A 13,093-nucleotide genomic window follows, 5' to 3' on the forward strand; every position below is an offset into this window, starting at 1 on the left:
CGGGCGCGGATGGGGCTGCGCTAAAAATCGCAGACGGGGTTTCCTCTTTTTGGAAAAAAGAAGAAGGAAAAAAGAAGAAAAGAAAAAAAAAAAAGTGGGCTGGAGGAAAGCGCCACGGTATAAACCGCCCGTCCTTCCCGGTGCTGGCAGTGAAGGTGTTTATTCCCCTTGCTGTGCAGGTTGTTTTTTGGCGAGGGGTGGAGGTGTTGCTCTCCGTGCAGCTGGATGCTCGTTCCCTGCTTTGACTGGTGCAGGCGCAGCTCGGGTGAGTTTTTGTGGGGTGCGTGCGCGTATGTGCGTGTGCGAGTGAGTGTAAGTGTGAGTCCCAGCGCTCGGGGCTGATCTGTGTAATCAGCAGCCAATCACACCGCCTTCTCGTTCGGCTCCGGCTGCAAGCAAGAGGCAAAGCAAAGGGGAAACCACCACCCAAAGGAAAGCACACACACACACGCAGAGACAGAGGGAGACTGGACTCTGGAAATGCAATCACTGGCACTGACTGCGTCCCTGAGGGCAGCCGGGGAACAGGGTGGTGGGATGTTCCCCTTCCCACCTCCACCCAGCCTCTTCCAAAAGGCAGTAAAAAAACATGATTGGAATAAAACAAAAATCACGAGTCAAACCGCACTCAGCCTTCTCTCCTTGAAAATCTCAAGGCTTGGCTGAACTCAGAGTACAGTCTGTGGCAGGCAGGTGGAAGGGATGCTAACTGGGCTGTGCTGGGGTTCAGCCGCTGTGCTGGGGTTCAGCCCACCTCTCCCGAGGGCCAGCCACACTCAGTGGCACTCTGCTTCTTCCTCTGTCACCCTCCAACCTGGCCACGGCTGACAGAGGTGTCCCCAGCAGCCTGGAGCCCATGGGAAGGGTCATGCACCGTGCCCAGGTGAAAGGAGGACAAGCCCTTTCAGGCACATAACCCTTCTGTGAGCAGCATGGGATCAGGCAGGGAAATCCTGCACGGCAGGACTCCTCCGCTACGGCAGAGCACAGCAAGGTGTTCCTTGCTCGGCTTAGATGGTTTCACATGCTTCCTGCCTTTGCTGCTTTTCACCACCAAAAGGACAGAAATATCTCACCCGCCTTGCCAATGGTACAGCATCAGACAAGACCCCATTGGATACATAACATTGTCCCTTCCAAAACATGCTTTGCAACACAGCCTTACCTCATACATCTGGTGGGGGAAAACACCGGAGGTGGAAGAGAAGCCTCATTCCATTTTCACGGTTTCTAAGTATGTTGGTTCACAAGAATGACTTCCTTTCTAACCCGAAGAAGGGAAATAAGAAAATTGCCTTGCAGATTAGTATATGGAACTTAGCACACTATTTCCAGCACGGGGCATTCACATTTTCAACAGCCTACAGAAAGTGTATAATTGTCAAGCACTAAATATAACACTAAAATACATGATGTATTGGAGGGTGAACTTGCCTTTCAAATTCCACTGAGTTTGGGATCGGTAACAAATATTGTTACGCAGTTTTAATAAGCCCATCTGTAACTACAAGAGGCAAGTGCTTGCTGGCAGGTAGGAAGGAAAGATTTTCAAAAGCAGAGTAATGATTTTTATATGCTTCTATATTTGAGTGCTCAAAGACAACCCGTGGCAGTATCTCATCTTCCAACAGTTTTGAGGCATCAAATTTGCCATATGCATCTAAAAATATTATCCATATATGTACAAACACACACAATTTCAATATTAATGCTAATAGTAAGATTAACTATACTTTTCACTTCTCTTTGTAAGAAACTTATATTAGTGCAATATAAAAACTGTACAAGTGAACGTACGTAATTAAAACATTAAGGCATGATCAAGTTTTTGGACACAAATAATAAAACCAATGCAGATTTCTGCCGGAAGAAAACAAAATGATTCGAACCGATAGCTAAAAAATTCAGCACAAGCGGCAATCTCTGGCTTATATCCACGGCAGAACTGTCAATCCCAAAGAAGAGTCTTTAGGCAACTGAAATACTGGAATTGCTATTTCAACTTCAGTCATGTTATCTTCTGCTGGTGAGAGACGCGATTTAAAAAAAGACCAACAACACACCACAACTCTTCAAATACAACAAGTATAACTGAATCCTCTTTTAAACCTACAGCACCAAATAACTGGCCACAAGAATGTGATGTTTTGCATATCCAACACATCTTCCGAACTACGGCCTGACTCTTGAGATTGGATCACTGTAAATCAAGAACAACTTCAGTAAAAAAAAAAAAAACACTAGAAGAAAGAATTTTTAAAACACACAACTACCAACAACACACCACAACTCTTCAAATACAACAAGTATAACTGAATCCTCTTTTAAACCTACAGCACCAAATAACTGGCCACAAGAATGTGATGTTTTGCATATCCAACACATCTTCCGAACTACGGCCTGACTCTTGAGATTGGATCACTGTAAATCAAGAACAACTTCAGTAAAAAAAAAAAAACTCAGAGACAGCATGTATCTAACACCATACTCAAGCAAAGGAGGATTAGACAAGAACTAACTTGAGTTCAACATGGAAGCTCAAGCACCCTATTGCTGAGCTTTTATTTAAAATCATGTAAGTGTTAGCAGAAAGCCCTGTTTATGCAAAATTAATTCAGAATCTGGCTCCCAAAGCCTTGCCCCACCACTCGACTGCAGTTGTTTAAGTGAAGTGTCTAAAATAGAAAGTTAGCCCTATACAATCCTATTACAGCCAGTAAGGAGACAGAAAGAGGACGCTTGGTGTGAGGCAGAAAGGAAAGAGAGACTTCTCAGGGCATTAGGTGCCTTGTCAGAATCCCCCTTTTTAGATGGCCGTTGCAGTTTTTTGAGAGCGCTGCAGAAGAACGCGTTGGGTTTCAAATGCCCCTTGCTTTATGGATTGTCCCTGTGATATGGTGGGCCGCTCATCACACGCAGTTCTGTGGCTCCCAACGTTAAAAAATATCCCTAGCTCAAACCGGACATGAGATTTTTAAACGCCAGAGCACTGTGACTGCACAAACCAAACCAGTACGCGTAAGGAGTTACTCCTCATTAGTAAATAAGGGCTGGCAAACTCTCAGACCTGACTTCTGAGATAACAGTGCTTTTGCACTTCTCTGTTATTTCTTTTCCATTTCTTTCATGGAAGTGCTGCAAATCACTTGCTAGTTTAGCATTGTTCAGAGAACAAAACTTTGATCATGTCCCGGAGAGCTTACAGTTTAACCCCACAGGTTTCAGAAGAGTTGTGCTGATTTCCAAGAGAAGAAAGAGGCCCCCTGAAGCCATATACATAACTGTATCGGTACCACGTGCAATGGCAAAGCTGTGTTCCTAGCCTTGACAGAGGGGCATGGTGCTTCCATTATAAATATCACAGAGTTAGAGGCACCCACAGGCTCACCCTCAAAACAACGGTTCTGACAGTGGACCTTTTTAACCGCAAGCATCAGTGAGTGCCACTGAAACCACCCCTTCCTCTTATAGATGCAGTATTTCCAACCAGGAGGCACGCTCTGCTTTTTGGCTTTGGTAAAAGAATGTGAAAGATAAAATTCAATGGGTTGCTCAGATAATGGTCAGATTCCAGCTGCTTCTACAACCCTATAATAATGTGTTTGCATATAGCATTTACAGGACAGGATGGGAAGTGGAAAGAAGTAATTCACAAGTGAACCGGGACAATGATGTAACAGGAAAAGGACACGCTGCGATAAATGTCCAGGCTGCCTAGCACACCCAGCACAGTTAGACTGAATGCCCAGGTGAAAAGACTGTGCAACCGGTGTTGCCAAACATGGGGACGTTACACTGTTGCCCTACCCAATCTCAGTAGGAAAGAGAGGGAAAAGGACCCAGAACCAGTTAAAATACATCAAGAACATTAAGAATGAGACACTGACTTCCATTTAATCTTTCTCTAAATTCTCCGTTAATGAGTGATAGCTCAATGACTTGTTATCTTTGCATTTTTTTGGGTGGGGATACTAATACACGTGACCTCGCTTTGCATCTTCCAGTGATGTACCGCTCCTAACTTGCAGCGAGACAGGCCCTGAGTCAGTGTTAGCTTGCTGGGGCTCCGGTAGGAGGGAAGGGGGCTATAAGGCTTACCGCTTCCCACAGCCATCCCAGAGCACAATGCAGACAGCAGGGAAGTTCCTTTAGGTACCTGCCAAACAGGGGAGGAGCTGCTCCCCCCAGCTTTGCAGCAAAGAGCTCCCCTCCCTGCAGGTAATCCTCCACCTCTTTACGTTGCTCTCATGGGGCAATGAGGGGCAGATGACACCGAAGAATCTGCCCTTGTTCTGGTCTTTAGTGACTGTTTTCACAGCGCATGAGACAGTCCCTTGTGCAATATTCCTATCCCCATGAAACCCAGCAGGATGGTTTAACGCTGATATCAGTATAAGCAAAGTCCAAGCTTGTAATTCCATCCTGCTCCCTCATGCATGCTAAAATTACTCCATAATTCTACTAATAATAAATATCAGGCTTACCATGCAGCACTTCAGCAACGTACTACGCAAAACCAGAGCTTACCCTGAATTGACAGGAGACTCTATCTTTTTGGGATGGTTTAATCTTCATGACCCCTATTTTCTGTAAGCTTTCTGCTGCGGCTGACCAACAAGAAACCAGCTCATCCCAGCTGTCATGGTCATCTTGCTGGTATGACTGCCTCAGAACTGGGAACTGTCCCAGTATTACTGACTGAGACAGCATTACTGTTTCTGTTAGGACAACGCACATCCAGTAAGCGTGCTACAGACGTAAGCTCGGACAGCGATGCTGCACTGAAAAGACCCAGTCTACTTCAACACCCTCAGCTCCCGCCTTCCTGTGTAAGAGACTGTGAAACATGCAGTCTACCAGTCCTGATCTAGCAAGTGAACCAAGTTTTGGCAGGAAAAAGCTGCGCTTAATTGAAACTAAGCAGCTCAAAATCCACGAGGGTGATTTTCTATCCATCATCTTATTGCAGTTTTTGAAGCACATATTAAATGTGCACTCAGCACTGTGCAGAAAATATTCCTGGCTACAAGCTTGCATTGCGACTATTAGTTCACACAGCCGGTACACAGCAAATACACAAGGAAGTACCAGTTTTCAGCGCAAGACAAGGCATTATTAAAGTGGAGTAAGATTTTTTTTCCAAAGCTCCTCTGAACTACTAGAGCAGAAGTGCAGGGCAATGTGCCGAAATGGGAGTCAGCGGACCTCCTATTCTCAACCACTTCAAGCACTTCTAGAATTCTAACAGGGGACCACCACAAGCGCTCACTATTATGAATGGTGCGTATTTGCGGAGATTAAGACACCTAGCTTTAGGCGTCTGTCTTCTAGCTGGGTATCCATGACGCCCTTCTCGTCAATGCACGGAGAAGGACCTAAAGAGCCGTTCACCACACTCAACAGTAGGCTTTTAGTCAGCCAGTCTGCTGTCCATGCAACTGCAAAGACACTCTTGGAGTTGTACCGCTGTGACTTTCAACTTCAAAGGTTGGAACAATATTCCTGAGTTAGATCACGAGCCCCCAAGATGGTTCTGTAGCCGCCTTCTTCAGGGGCAGCCAGGTGAATGCATTGAAAAGAGGCTCTCCAGACTAGTGCCCACTTTTTGAAAACATACATCTTGGCACACAAACAGCAGTCTGCATCTGAAAGCAGTATCTGAATTTGCTGATTGTGGGGAGAAAATCTTCTTTCATCAATTGACGAATATTCATCACTACTGGTTTGCACGCTTAATGGCCTTTGATGAGTTGGCAGAAGCAACTCTGCTATCCTGTCAGCCAAGGTTTGTTTTCTTTCTATCTATCAATGTTTATTGCTAAGATATGGATGTATTAAAACATTGAGAGGTAGGCAAGGGGATTTGGCAAAGTGAGAAAATGGTTTCATTTAAAATGAAATATTTTGGTTGAAAGAAATTGTGGTTGGTTAGTTTGGATTATGACTATGTCCCCACCTGAAATTCTCCACGGGCATCTTTTCAGCTCAGTTTCTTTAACATTTTACGAACAGCAATGAGGGTTATGGAAAGAACCTGTGGTTTGGTTTTCAGTAGACATTTTGACACTGGCACTACTTCCAGAATGGAAATGTAGTTCTGCAGTTTTTCTCAATATACTTTGTGGCCTGAGTCCTACTCCAAGTGAAGCAGATGGGTGCCCTAGCCTGGTTGCGTTGATTGGCCAAGTTTCATAGGGCCAATATACTTAATAACACAATGAAGTCAGCATTTACTAATACATTTTACTACCGTGCTTCATTCTCTGACAAAATTAATATTAATTTTAATTGAGGCAGCCATTTCATGTGCTTCCAGTTTAATTCTTGGTTAAAAAAGGAACAAGTTAAACATCTATCTTTCAAAAAGCAAATGGCGAGCTCCTTGAAAGAGACTCCGCTAGCTCTGCTTTGGAAAGAAGGAAGAAATAGGATGGTCATGGTGCTGCTTTAACATTTTAATCTTTTCTACCAAAATGGCCAAATGAAAAGGTCAGATCTGAATCTCTTCCCAGAATAACGGCAAGTCCAGACTCAGTTTCACTCAATATGACCTCGGTCTACGCAACAGATGACCGAGTATCAGAAACTAATCACTGTCGCCTATTGGCGTAAAGCAGTTACGCACAGTTCCTAAAAGCTGAACTGTGCCCTCGCGTAGGAAAGACAAGGGACTGTGGGGGCACAGGAGGAAAAAAAGTCTCCTCCACCGGATCTGTCAGAGTTACACAGTCAAGAGGAGGCGTACCAACAGTTGAGTACCAGGCAGCCTCACTTCAGTCTCTGGGAAAATCACGGAGCGTGTCCTCTCGGGACACACTTCCGGGCACGTGAGGGAGAAGAAAGTGACTGGGAACAGTCAGCACGGATTTGCCAATGGCAAATCATGTCTGACCCACCCGATTGCTTTTTGCGATAAACTGATTGGACTTGCAGATGAGGGAGACCAGTGGATGACATGTACCTCAACTTTAGAAAGGGTTTTGCCACCGTCTCTGACAAAATCACCATATACAAGTCAGTACGTTACCATCTGGATGGCTGAAAAACTATTTAAATGATCAGGCTCAGAGGGTGACATTAATAGGACATATTCTACTTGGAGGCCAGTAATAAGCGGACAGCTGCGGGAGGCTGACACACCTCTTGGCGACTGACTGATATGAGCCAAAAGCTTGCGTTTGCTTCGTGTCAATATGCAGTCAAATCCTGAGGTCTTTTCTTTGGGCCAAATCCTCAGCAGCCACAAACTACGGGGCTTCACTGATTTCAGTGTTATATGCACAGCCAAGATTCACCATATTATAGTAGTCATGTTTTTTTCTGATACTCTTAAGAAGATATTTATTCGCTAAGAAAACTAGTATTACTTCAATGATTTAAGCTGTAATTGTTTTCCTCATGTAAGCTTTTGACGTAGGAAGTGCAAAAATGGTTAATAACAGCTCTTAAAGTTAACATCTCAGCTTTTCAGCTGTCAGCAGAACTGATCCCAATTATGCCTGAAGAGAAACTCAGGGGAATGAAACACCTGAACTTGTCCCTGAACGTGGGTCCATCTGGTGACAGCTGATGTGCACCCTGATCAGCCTTTTGAGTCTTCTATTGATAAAGGCAAAACAAGTCATTTAGAAGGTTAAGAAGGGTTAAAGAATATGTTGAGCCCTAACGTTGATGCAACAGCAGTAAAAATGATTTGTGCAGAATGAGATCTAGTGTGAACTCGGTGCAGAAACACTCTACATATCTTGCATTTTTAATGGCGATGACTAAACGTGGTGTTAATTTCTTATTTTTCTCCCTCCCCCTTTTTTCTGTCTTGGTTTGCCGAACGTAGCAGCTCAATGGCAAAATCATCAAAGCGAGCGTGGAATAAAAGCTTACCTACCTTCCCTGTGTTTATAAAAACAAGGCAAACATTTCAGTATGATATACTGATATGCTCCACATCTCAAAACACTGTCCAACTTCCTAAATCACGACGTCTTTGGAATATCCATATAAACTCATCTGCCTTTCTGCACAGCATACAAATCATTTTGGTAAAAATGTACAAATCGGGTCTTAGTCTGGAGGGCAGGTGTCTACACAAAACAGCTGCAGGGGCATGAAAAGCTACAAAACATGCAGACAGACAAAAAGAATAACCATCACCACATGGGACAAATTCTGCGTACACACTGGTGTAATTATGGAGTGACTCCATCCTATCCAGTACAGTCACTCTAGATTTCCATCTGTGGAGCTAACAATTTGGACTGCTACAGATAATGTGTAACTTTTTTTTTTCCTCCCTGGCTTCCCCCTTCTATTAAGAAACAGGAAAAATGCCAAGAGGTCAAATAATACCGCTCTAGAAGTAGGCACCAAACTCCAGCTGGTGCATGCATGTGCACGTGTGTGTGTCTACAGATGTACTTGCAGGCAGATATTTGACACAAAATCAAACTGACACTATCTGAAATTCTGGCTATGTGTAAGACAGCCCGACTGCCTTTTTCCCCTTTAGTAATACAAAAGTTACTTGCCTTACAATTGGGCAGGACTGGACTTTCGAAGCTCGTCACCCACCTATACTTACTCTACCACGGTACTATAGAAAGAGAGGGTCAGTGGGTGCTTCTTATTTGTTCTTGCCTGCGTCAGTGAGGGTAGGTTATCCACAAACATCATCCTTTCGAGCTACAGCCAGCGCAGCTCCAGTCGGGTCTACGAATCCTGCTCCCTCCCTGCTGGGCCCTAGCAGCTCCTTGCTAGTACAGCTCCGTCCCAATACATCACAGAGTCTCCGGTTTGTGAAGCAACCTAGCCTTTTTATTCCTTAGCCCCGGGCACACAGTAGGCTTCTATCTTAATTAAGTTTATTTAAATGATGAGCAACTCAGGTGCCATTGTCAAGGCCAGCCTCACCACCCTCCAGCAGCCCCTTTCAAAACTGCTATTTGAAACCTCCACCAAAACCTTCCAAGTTTCTGCTTTTTCAGAGCTTGCATGTAATGCACATACCTGGTAACTTCACAGTTATTTGTTCCCTCCACGCAAGCATTCGGAAGTCCTGGGGAAGAGGAAACCACAAATACTCCTTCTGGGGGAAATGAAATAATTACATATTTGCATAACAAAGTAATATTAGCAAAATCTGTTCAGCATGTGAAAGCCAATCCCACACTTGCGCTTATTAGTTGCCTGGCTTTCAGGCTTTCCAGAATTTACTTACAAAAGCAATCTCCGCTGCTGTGGCTCCTACATCCAGCTCTCCTCGCTGTCATCTGGCGAATACCCCCCTGCAGCTTCACCTCTGCTGGCTTGCACCAGCCCACTGCACCATCTGTTTGTCTGTCTCAGATGGGCTTCTGTGTATTCTGCTCTGGCAGGGCTCCTGCCACCAAGTCTTTGAGGCAGTGACACCACCAGCAGCATGTCTCCAACCCCACAAAGTCACCCCGACTCTTACTAGATCCATAACGTCTGGCTAAGGTGTGTCGTCCTGCCCCCAAAAAGCCATCGCTCCAGAGAAACCTTGTCTCTTCTCACTGGATTCGGTCTTGTGACCCAGTCAGCAAAATCCTCCACAGTCAGCTCTGAATGACTCACTTATCCTAAGCCATATCATTCCCCTACATCCCTTATATACCCACGTTCCCATGTACAACACCGTGAAGTTCATAACCAGCACGGGAGAACACTGAACAGCACATCAGCCAGCAGTGCTTGGAATCGCACCACGCAAACTGCAACATGCAGAGCCGGCTCTCCCCTTTTATCGGGGAACAAAGTGGTGCTTGCTCTCTTTGAATCTCCTTGCTCTTGGTCTTAGAGACGTGTACAGAAAATAGTCTTTCGCTACGCAGGGACACAGTGAGAAACTTGTACCAAACCACTCCTGTGTATAGCCATTACATGTATCCATTATGCTTGCTTTTTTCTGCTCGCTAGACTGGGTGTTTGCTCAGGTGGCCAGCATCAGCCTTCCCGCTGGAGGTGCCTTCCCAGCATAATTTCTTCTCTAGGGCCTGGAGATCACATGTTTCTCTCATCACAGAGAACTTCTGCTGTGGGATCTGTAATAACTCTGCTTGGAGTTGAGCTGAAATAAAACATGCCTCAAGCGAACAATAGCCAAATAACAAGAGTGATGCTTTTTCTTCTTGTAAAGAGCGTGTACTGCACACAGGGCTAATCTGCATGGCTTCAGTACATGCAGCACCTGTGTTTTTGTTTTCTTTGCAGTGGGAACAGTGGCTTGGCCTGCACTGCTTGTCCCTGCCTGCCTTGCAGAGAATTGCCTAAAGGTTTTATTCATTTTTAATCTGATTTCTTTTCTGTATGTGGGGAGTCGGAGTTAATGAAGGATTTTCCCCTACAACCTCTTTCACTCATGACCAAAAGGAGAACATCTAACGACCAAGTTGTACGCTGCCTGGAGACCTTCTTGTTCTTTACATGAGATAGGGGTCAGCTATTAAGGTGGCGCTGCCATCCCCCATTTCCTTCTTTCAGCTTTGAAGATGCAGCTAGATTGGCAAGGCTGCTGCTGGAATCACGAACTTAGAGTTCATGAAGTGCTGCTGCGTTTTCTGAGCCAATACCTTACTGTACAGCTACCAAATTCAAAAGTGGGGCTTAATTACTGCCATTGCTTGGATTCCTCAGACAGCTGGCCTTCCACAAAACCACTTTTAGTCAGAGAACGCAAAGCTGCTGATGCGTCTCCATAAAATCACACTGAACTCACCAGAATTTCATTTCACGTATTACGAAAAGTTTCTAACTACGTCAAAGCATCACGTTGTGACAGTTAAAGAACAAAGAACTTCAGATTTTGGAGTAAAATGACTTTTCAAAGCATTGTATTTTGTACTAAATAATAACTCTTCCTGTGATGCTGCTTGTGGCTCAGGATGGAGCTGTTCACCACCAATCTCATGCTACTTCTCAGCTTCACTCTATTATCCAAAATAACAACAACAGTAGTTCCGAACGTTGTTGCAAGACCAAAGATCCAGACTCCACATAAAAAGAACAAAAGTATGATTTTGGCAGCGGGGTGTGTGTGTGAGAAATACAAAAGAATCCAAAACATATACAGGCTAATAAAATCTGTAGACTGTAACTCATGTACGCAGTTTAGACATGCTTGAACCCCCCACCCCCACGCCCCCGGTATAAAACCTAGAGTTCTGGGGATCCTTTGCAAGCATGCACTTTCCCATCAATGCCTAAAATCAGTTATCTTATGGAAGTGTGCAAACTCTGTACCTGCAGTAAATGTCACGGTCAGCGATGATACCAGAGTCTCTTTTCAGAACAGAATAGAAAAATTTCCATTCACCTTACATTTATAGCAGGCAATAATTTCAGGCTGGACAGTTTGCATTTGTTTCTGCTAAAAAGTCACAGAGCATAAGAACATATACAGGAAGCTTTCATGTGGTTATCAGTCCTTGGAAAGCTTCTCTCTCGATTACCATATGTTTTGCATGTCCACTTCACTGTGTGTCTACCCAGGGCTGAACAGTGACAAGATGTTGGGAAAAACCACCACTGACATTTTAGGGAGATGGAGCGTAACAGCGCTTAGTTGCTTTATGCACTATCCTGTTTGTCTAAGAAAATTAACATTTTCTTTAAAATGCAAGCCAGATTACAGAAGTATTTGGGGACACTTTTTCACTTACAGCAGAGGCTAGAGTTTCTTCCTGTTAGGACTGGCAAAGGACTATAACGTGTAACTCGGGAGCTTTCATTTATGATAACGCTCTGGGGTCCTAGGTTTTGAATGTCAGAAGAGACAGAACACCAGGAGATTAGCTCATAGGCAAGGATGGGTGGGAAGGAATCAAATGAGTTTACTGAGCAGCCAGTAATTCTGTGAATTACTCAGTGAATACCATTCTTTCATTGCAGATATCACATTTACTTTTTGTCGCAAATGAGGATTATTGCCCAAGTCAGAAATAACATGAAATTACAATTCCATAGGAGGTCAGCACCAACTGCGAAAGATGAGGCTTCCTACACCCTTACAGCCTTTCAGTTACCTATCTTTAGAGATACACAGTGCATTGGTGCGATCACTGACCCAAAAACACGTAAAGCCCACTTAGATCCACATGTCCTTCCATTTGCCTGCAGATGTAGACATAGGATTCTCCTGGACTTCCTGCTGTTCTTTCGAATCAAGAGTGTTGAGTAATAAGAGGAAAACAAAGGAAGCTGAATTAGTAACTTCTAAAGTTGAAAATTTACTTCTATTAAGTTCTACTTCATGTTATTTCTTTATTTCTTTATTATGATTCTGCGCTAATGCTCTCCAAACTGCAGGGACCACTTTTCAACTTAGGTTTTTTTAACATTACATTAAAATCCGATTAGATTAAGAAAGAAAAATGACAATTCATTTGTCAAGAGGAATGACAAATACAATTCATACCCTTTCCACCAACTGTCCCTCCTACCAGCCTTCATAATGAGGATCTCTCCCTCTCCAGCGTTCAAGAGAAGCAAAACCTAGTGTTTTCAAAATGGCTCAGGAGTTCCGATTTTTTTTTCTTGAAAAAAAATCTATCCCAAACGCTAAGCTGTACTATAAAGGCAATTTTGCTTTAACGCTATAAAAATATTTGTGAGGCAACAGCTAGCCCTTCCCTTGAGCTGCCTCAAGACACAGGGGCAGTAAAGCAAAGCCGAGTCAGTGACAGAAACCTAGTTTTCAGGTGTGATACGAGGAACGATGGAAATCTTTATGTTTGACACTGCTAAATGAGGGAAACACCTAGAAGCACCAAGGCCAGGAGAAGCCTGCCCTAACAGCGCAAGGTCTTCCCTCCGGAGACAACCCACTGGCCCTCTGCAAAATCAAAGAGTTACCGCAGTCTCGGGCTTTTGCTCCGTCCGTTAATAGCCCTGGGAGGGGGCATCATTTGCCTTCGCCTGTTTGTCCTCTGAGCAGGCTAGCTCGGTATTTCCATCCGCTTTGACGCGTAGGGCTCCAGTGGGTGCCGGGTTTCTCTGCCCGCAGCAGGCAGGGAAGCTCCTCCTGCCGGCATTTGCTCCGTCTGCGCTAGGGGGCTCTGCTGACCCGGCTATGGAGGCA

At 44.5% G+C, this 13,093-nt stretch overlaps 1 protein-coding gene across 1 annotated transcript in view; it reads right to left on the reverse strand.

The window, feature by feature from the left end:
* The window catches only part of BMP3 (bone morphogenetic protein 3), a 31,144-nt gene extending 20,960 nt beyond the window's left edge, over positions 1 to 10,184 (reverse strand). Inside the window, 3 exon segments of the mRNA XM_009279311.2 lie at positions 9,004 to 9,037; positions 9,039 to 9,082; positions 9,917 to 10,184. Coding sequence (XP_009277586.2) covers positions 9,004 to 9,037; positions 9,039 to 9,082; positions 9,917 to 10,184 — 346 coding nt within the window.
* Positions 10,185 to 13,093: the final 2,909 nt, after the last annotated feature.

The sequence above is a fragment of the Aptenodytes forsteri genome, unplaced genomic scaffold (assembly GCF_000699145.1).
Source record: "Aptenodytes forsteri isolate BGI_AS27 unplaced genomic scaffold, ASM69914v1 Scaffold467, whole genome shotgun sequence".
Classification (NCBI taxonomy): domain Eukaryota; kingdom Metazoa; phylum Chordata; class Aves; order Sphenisciformes; family Spheniscidae; genus Aptenodytes; species Aptenodytes forsteri.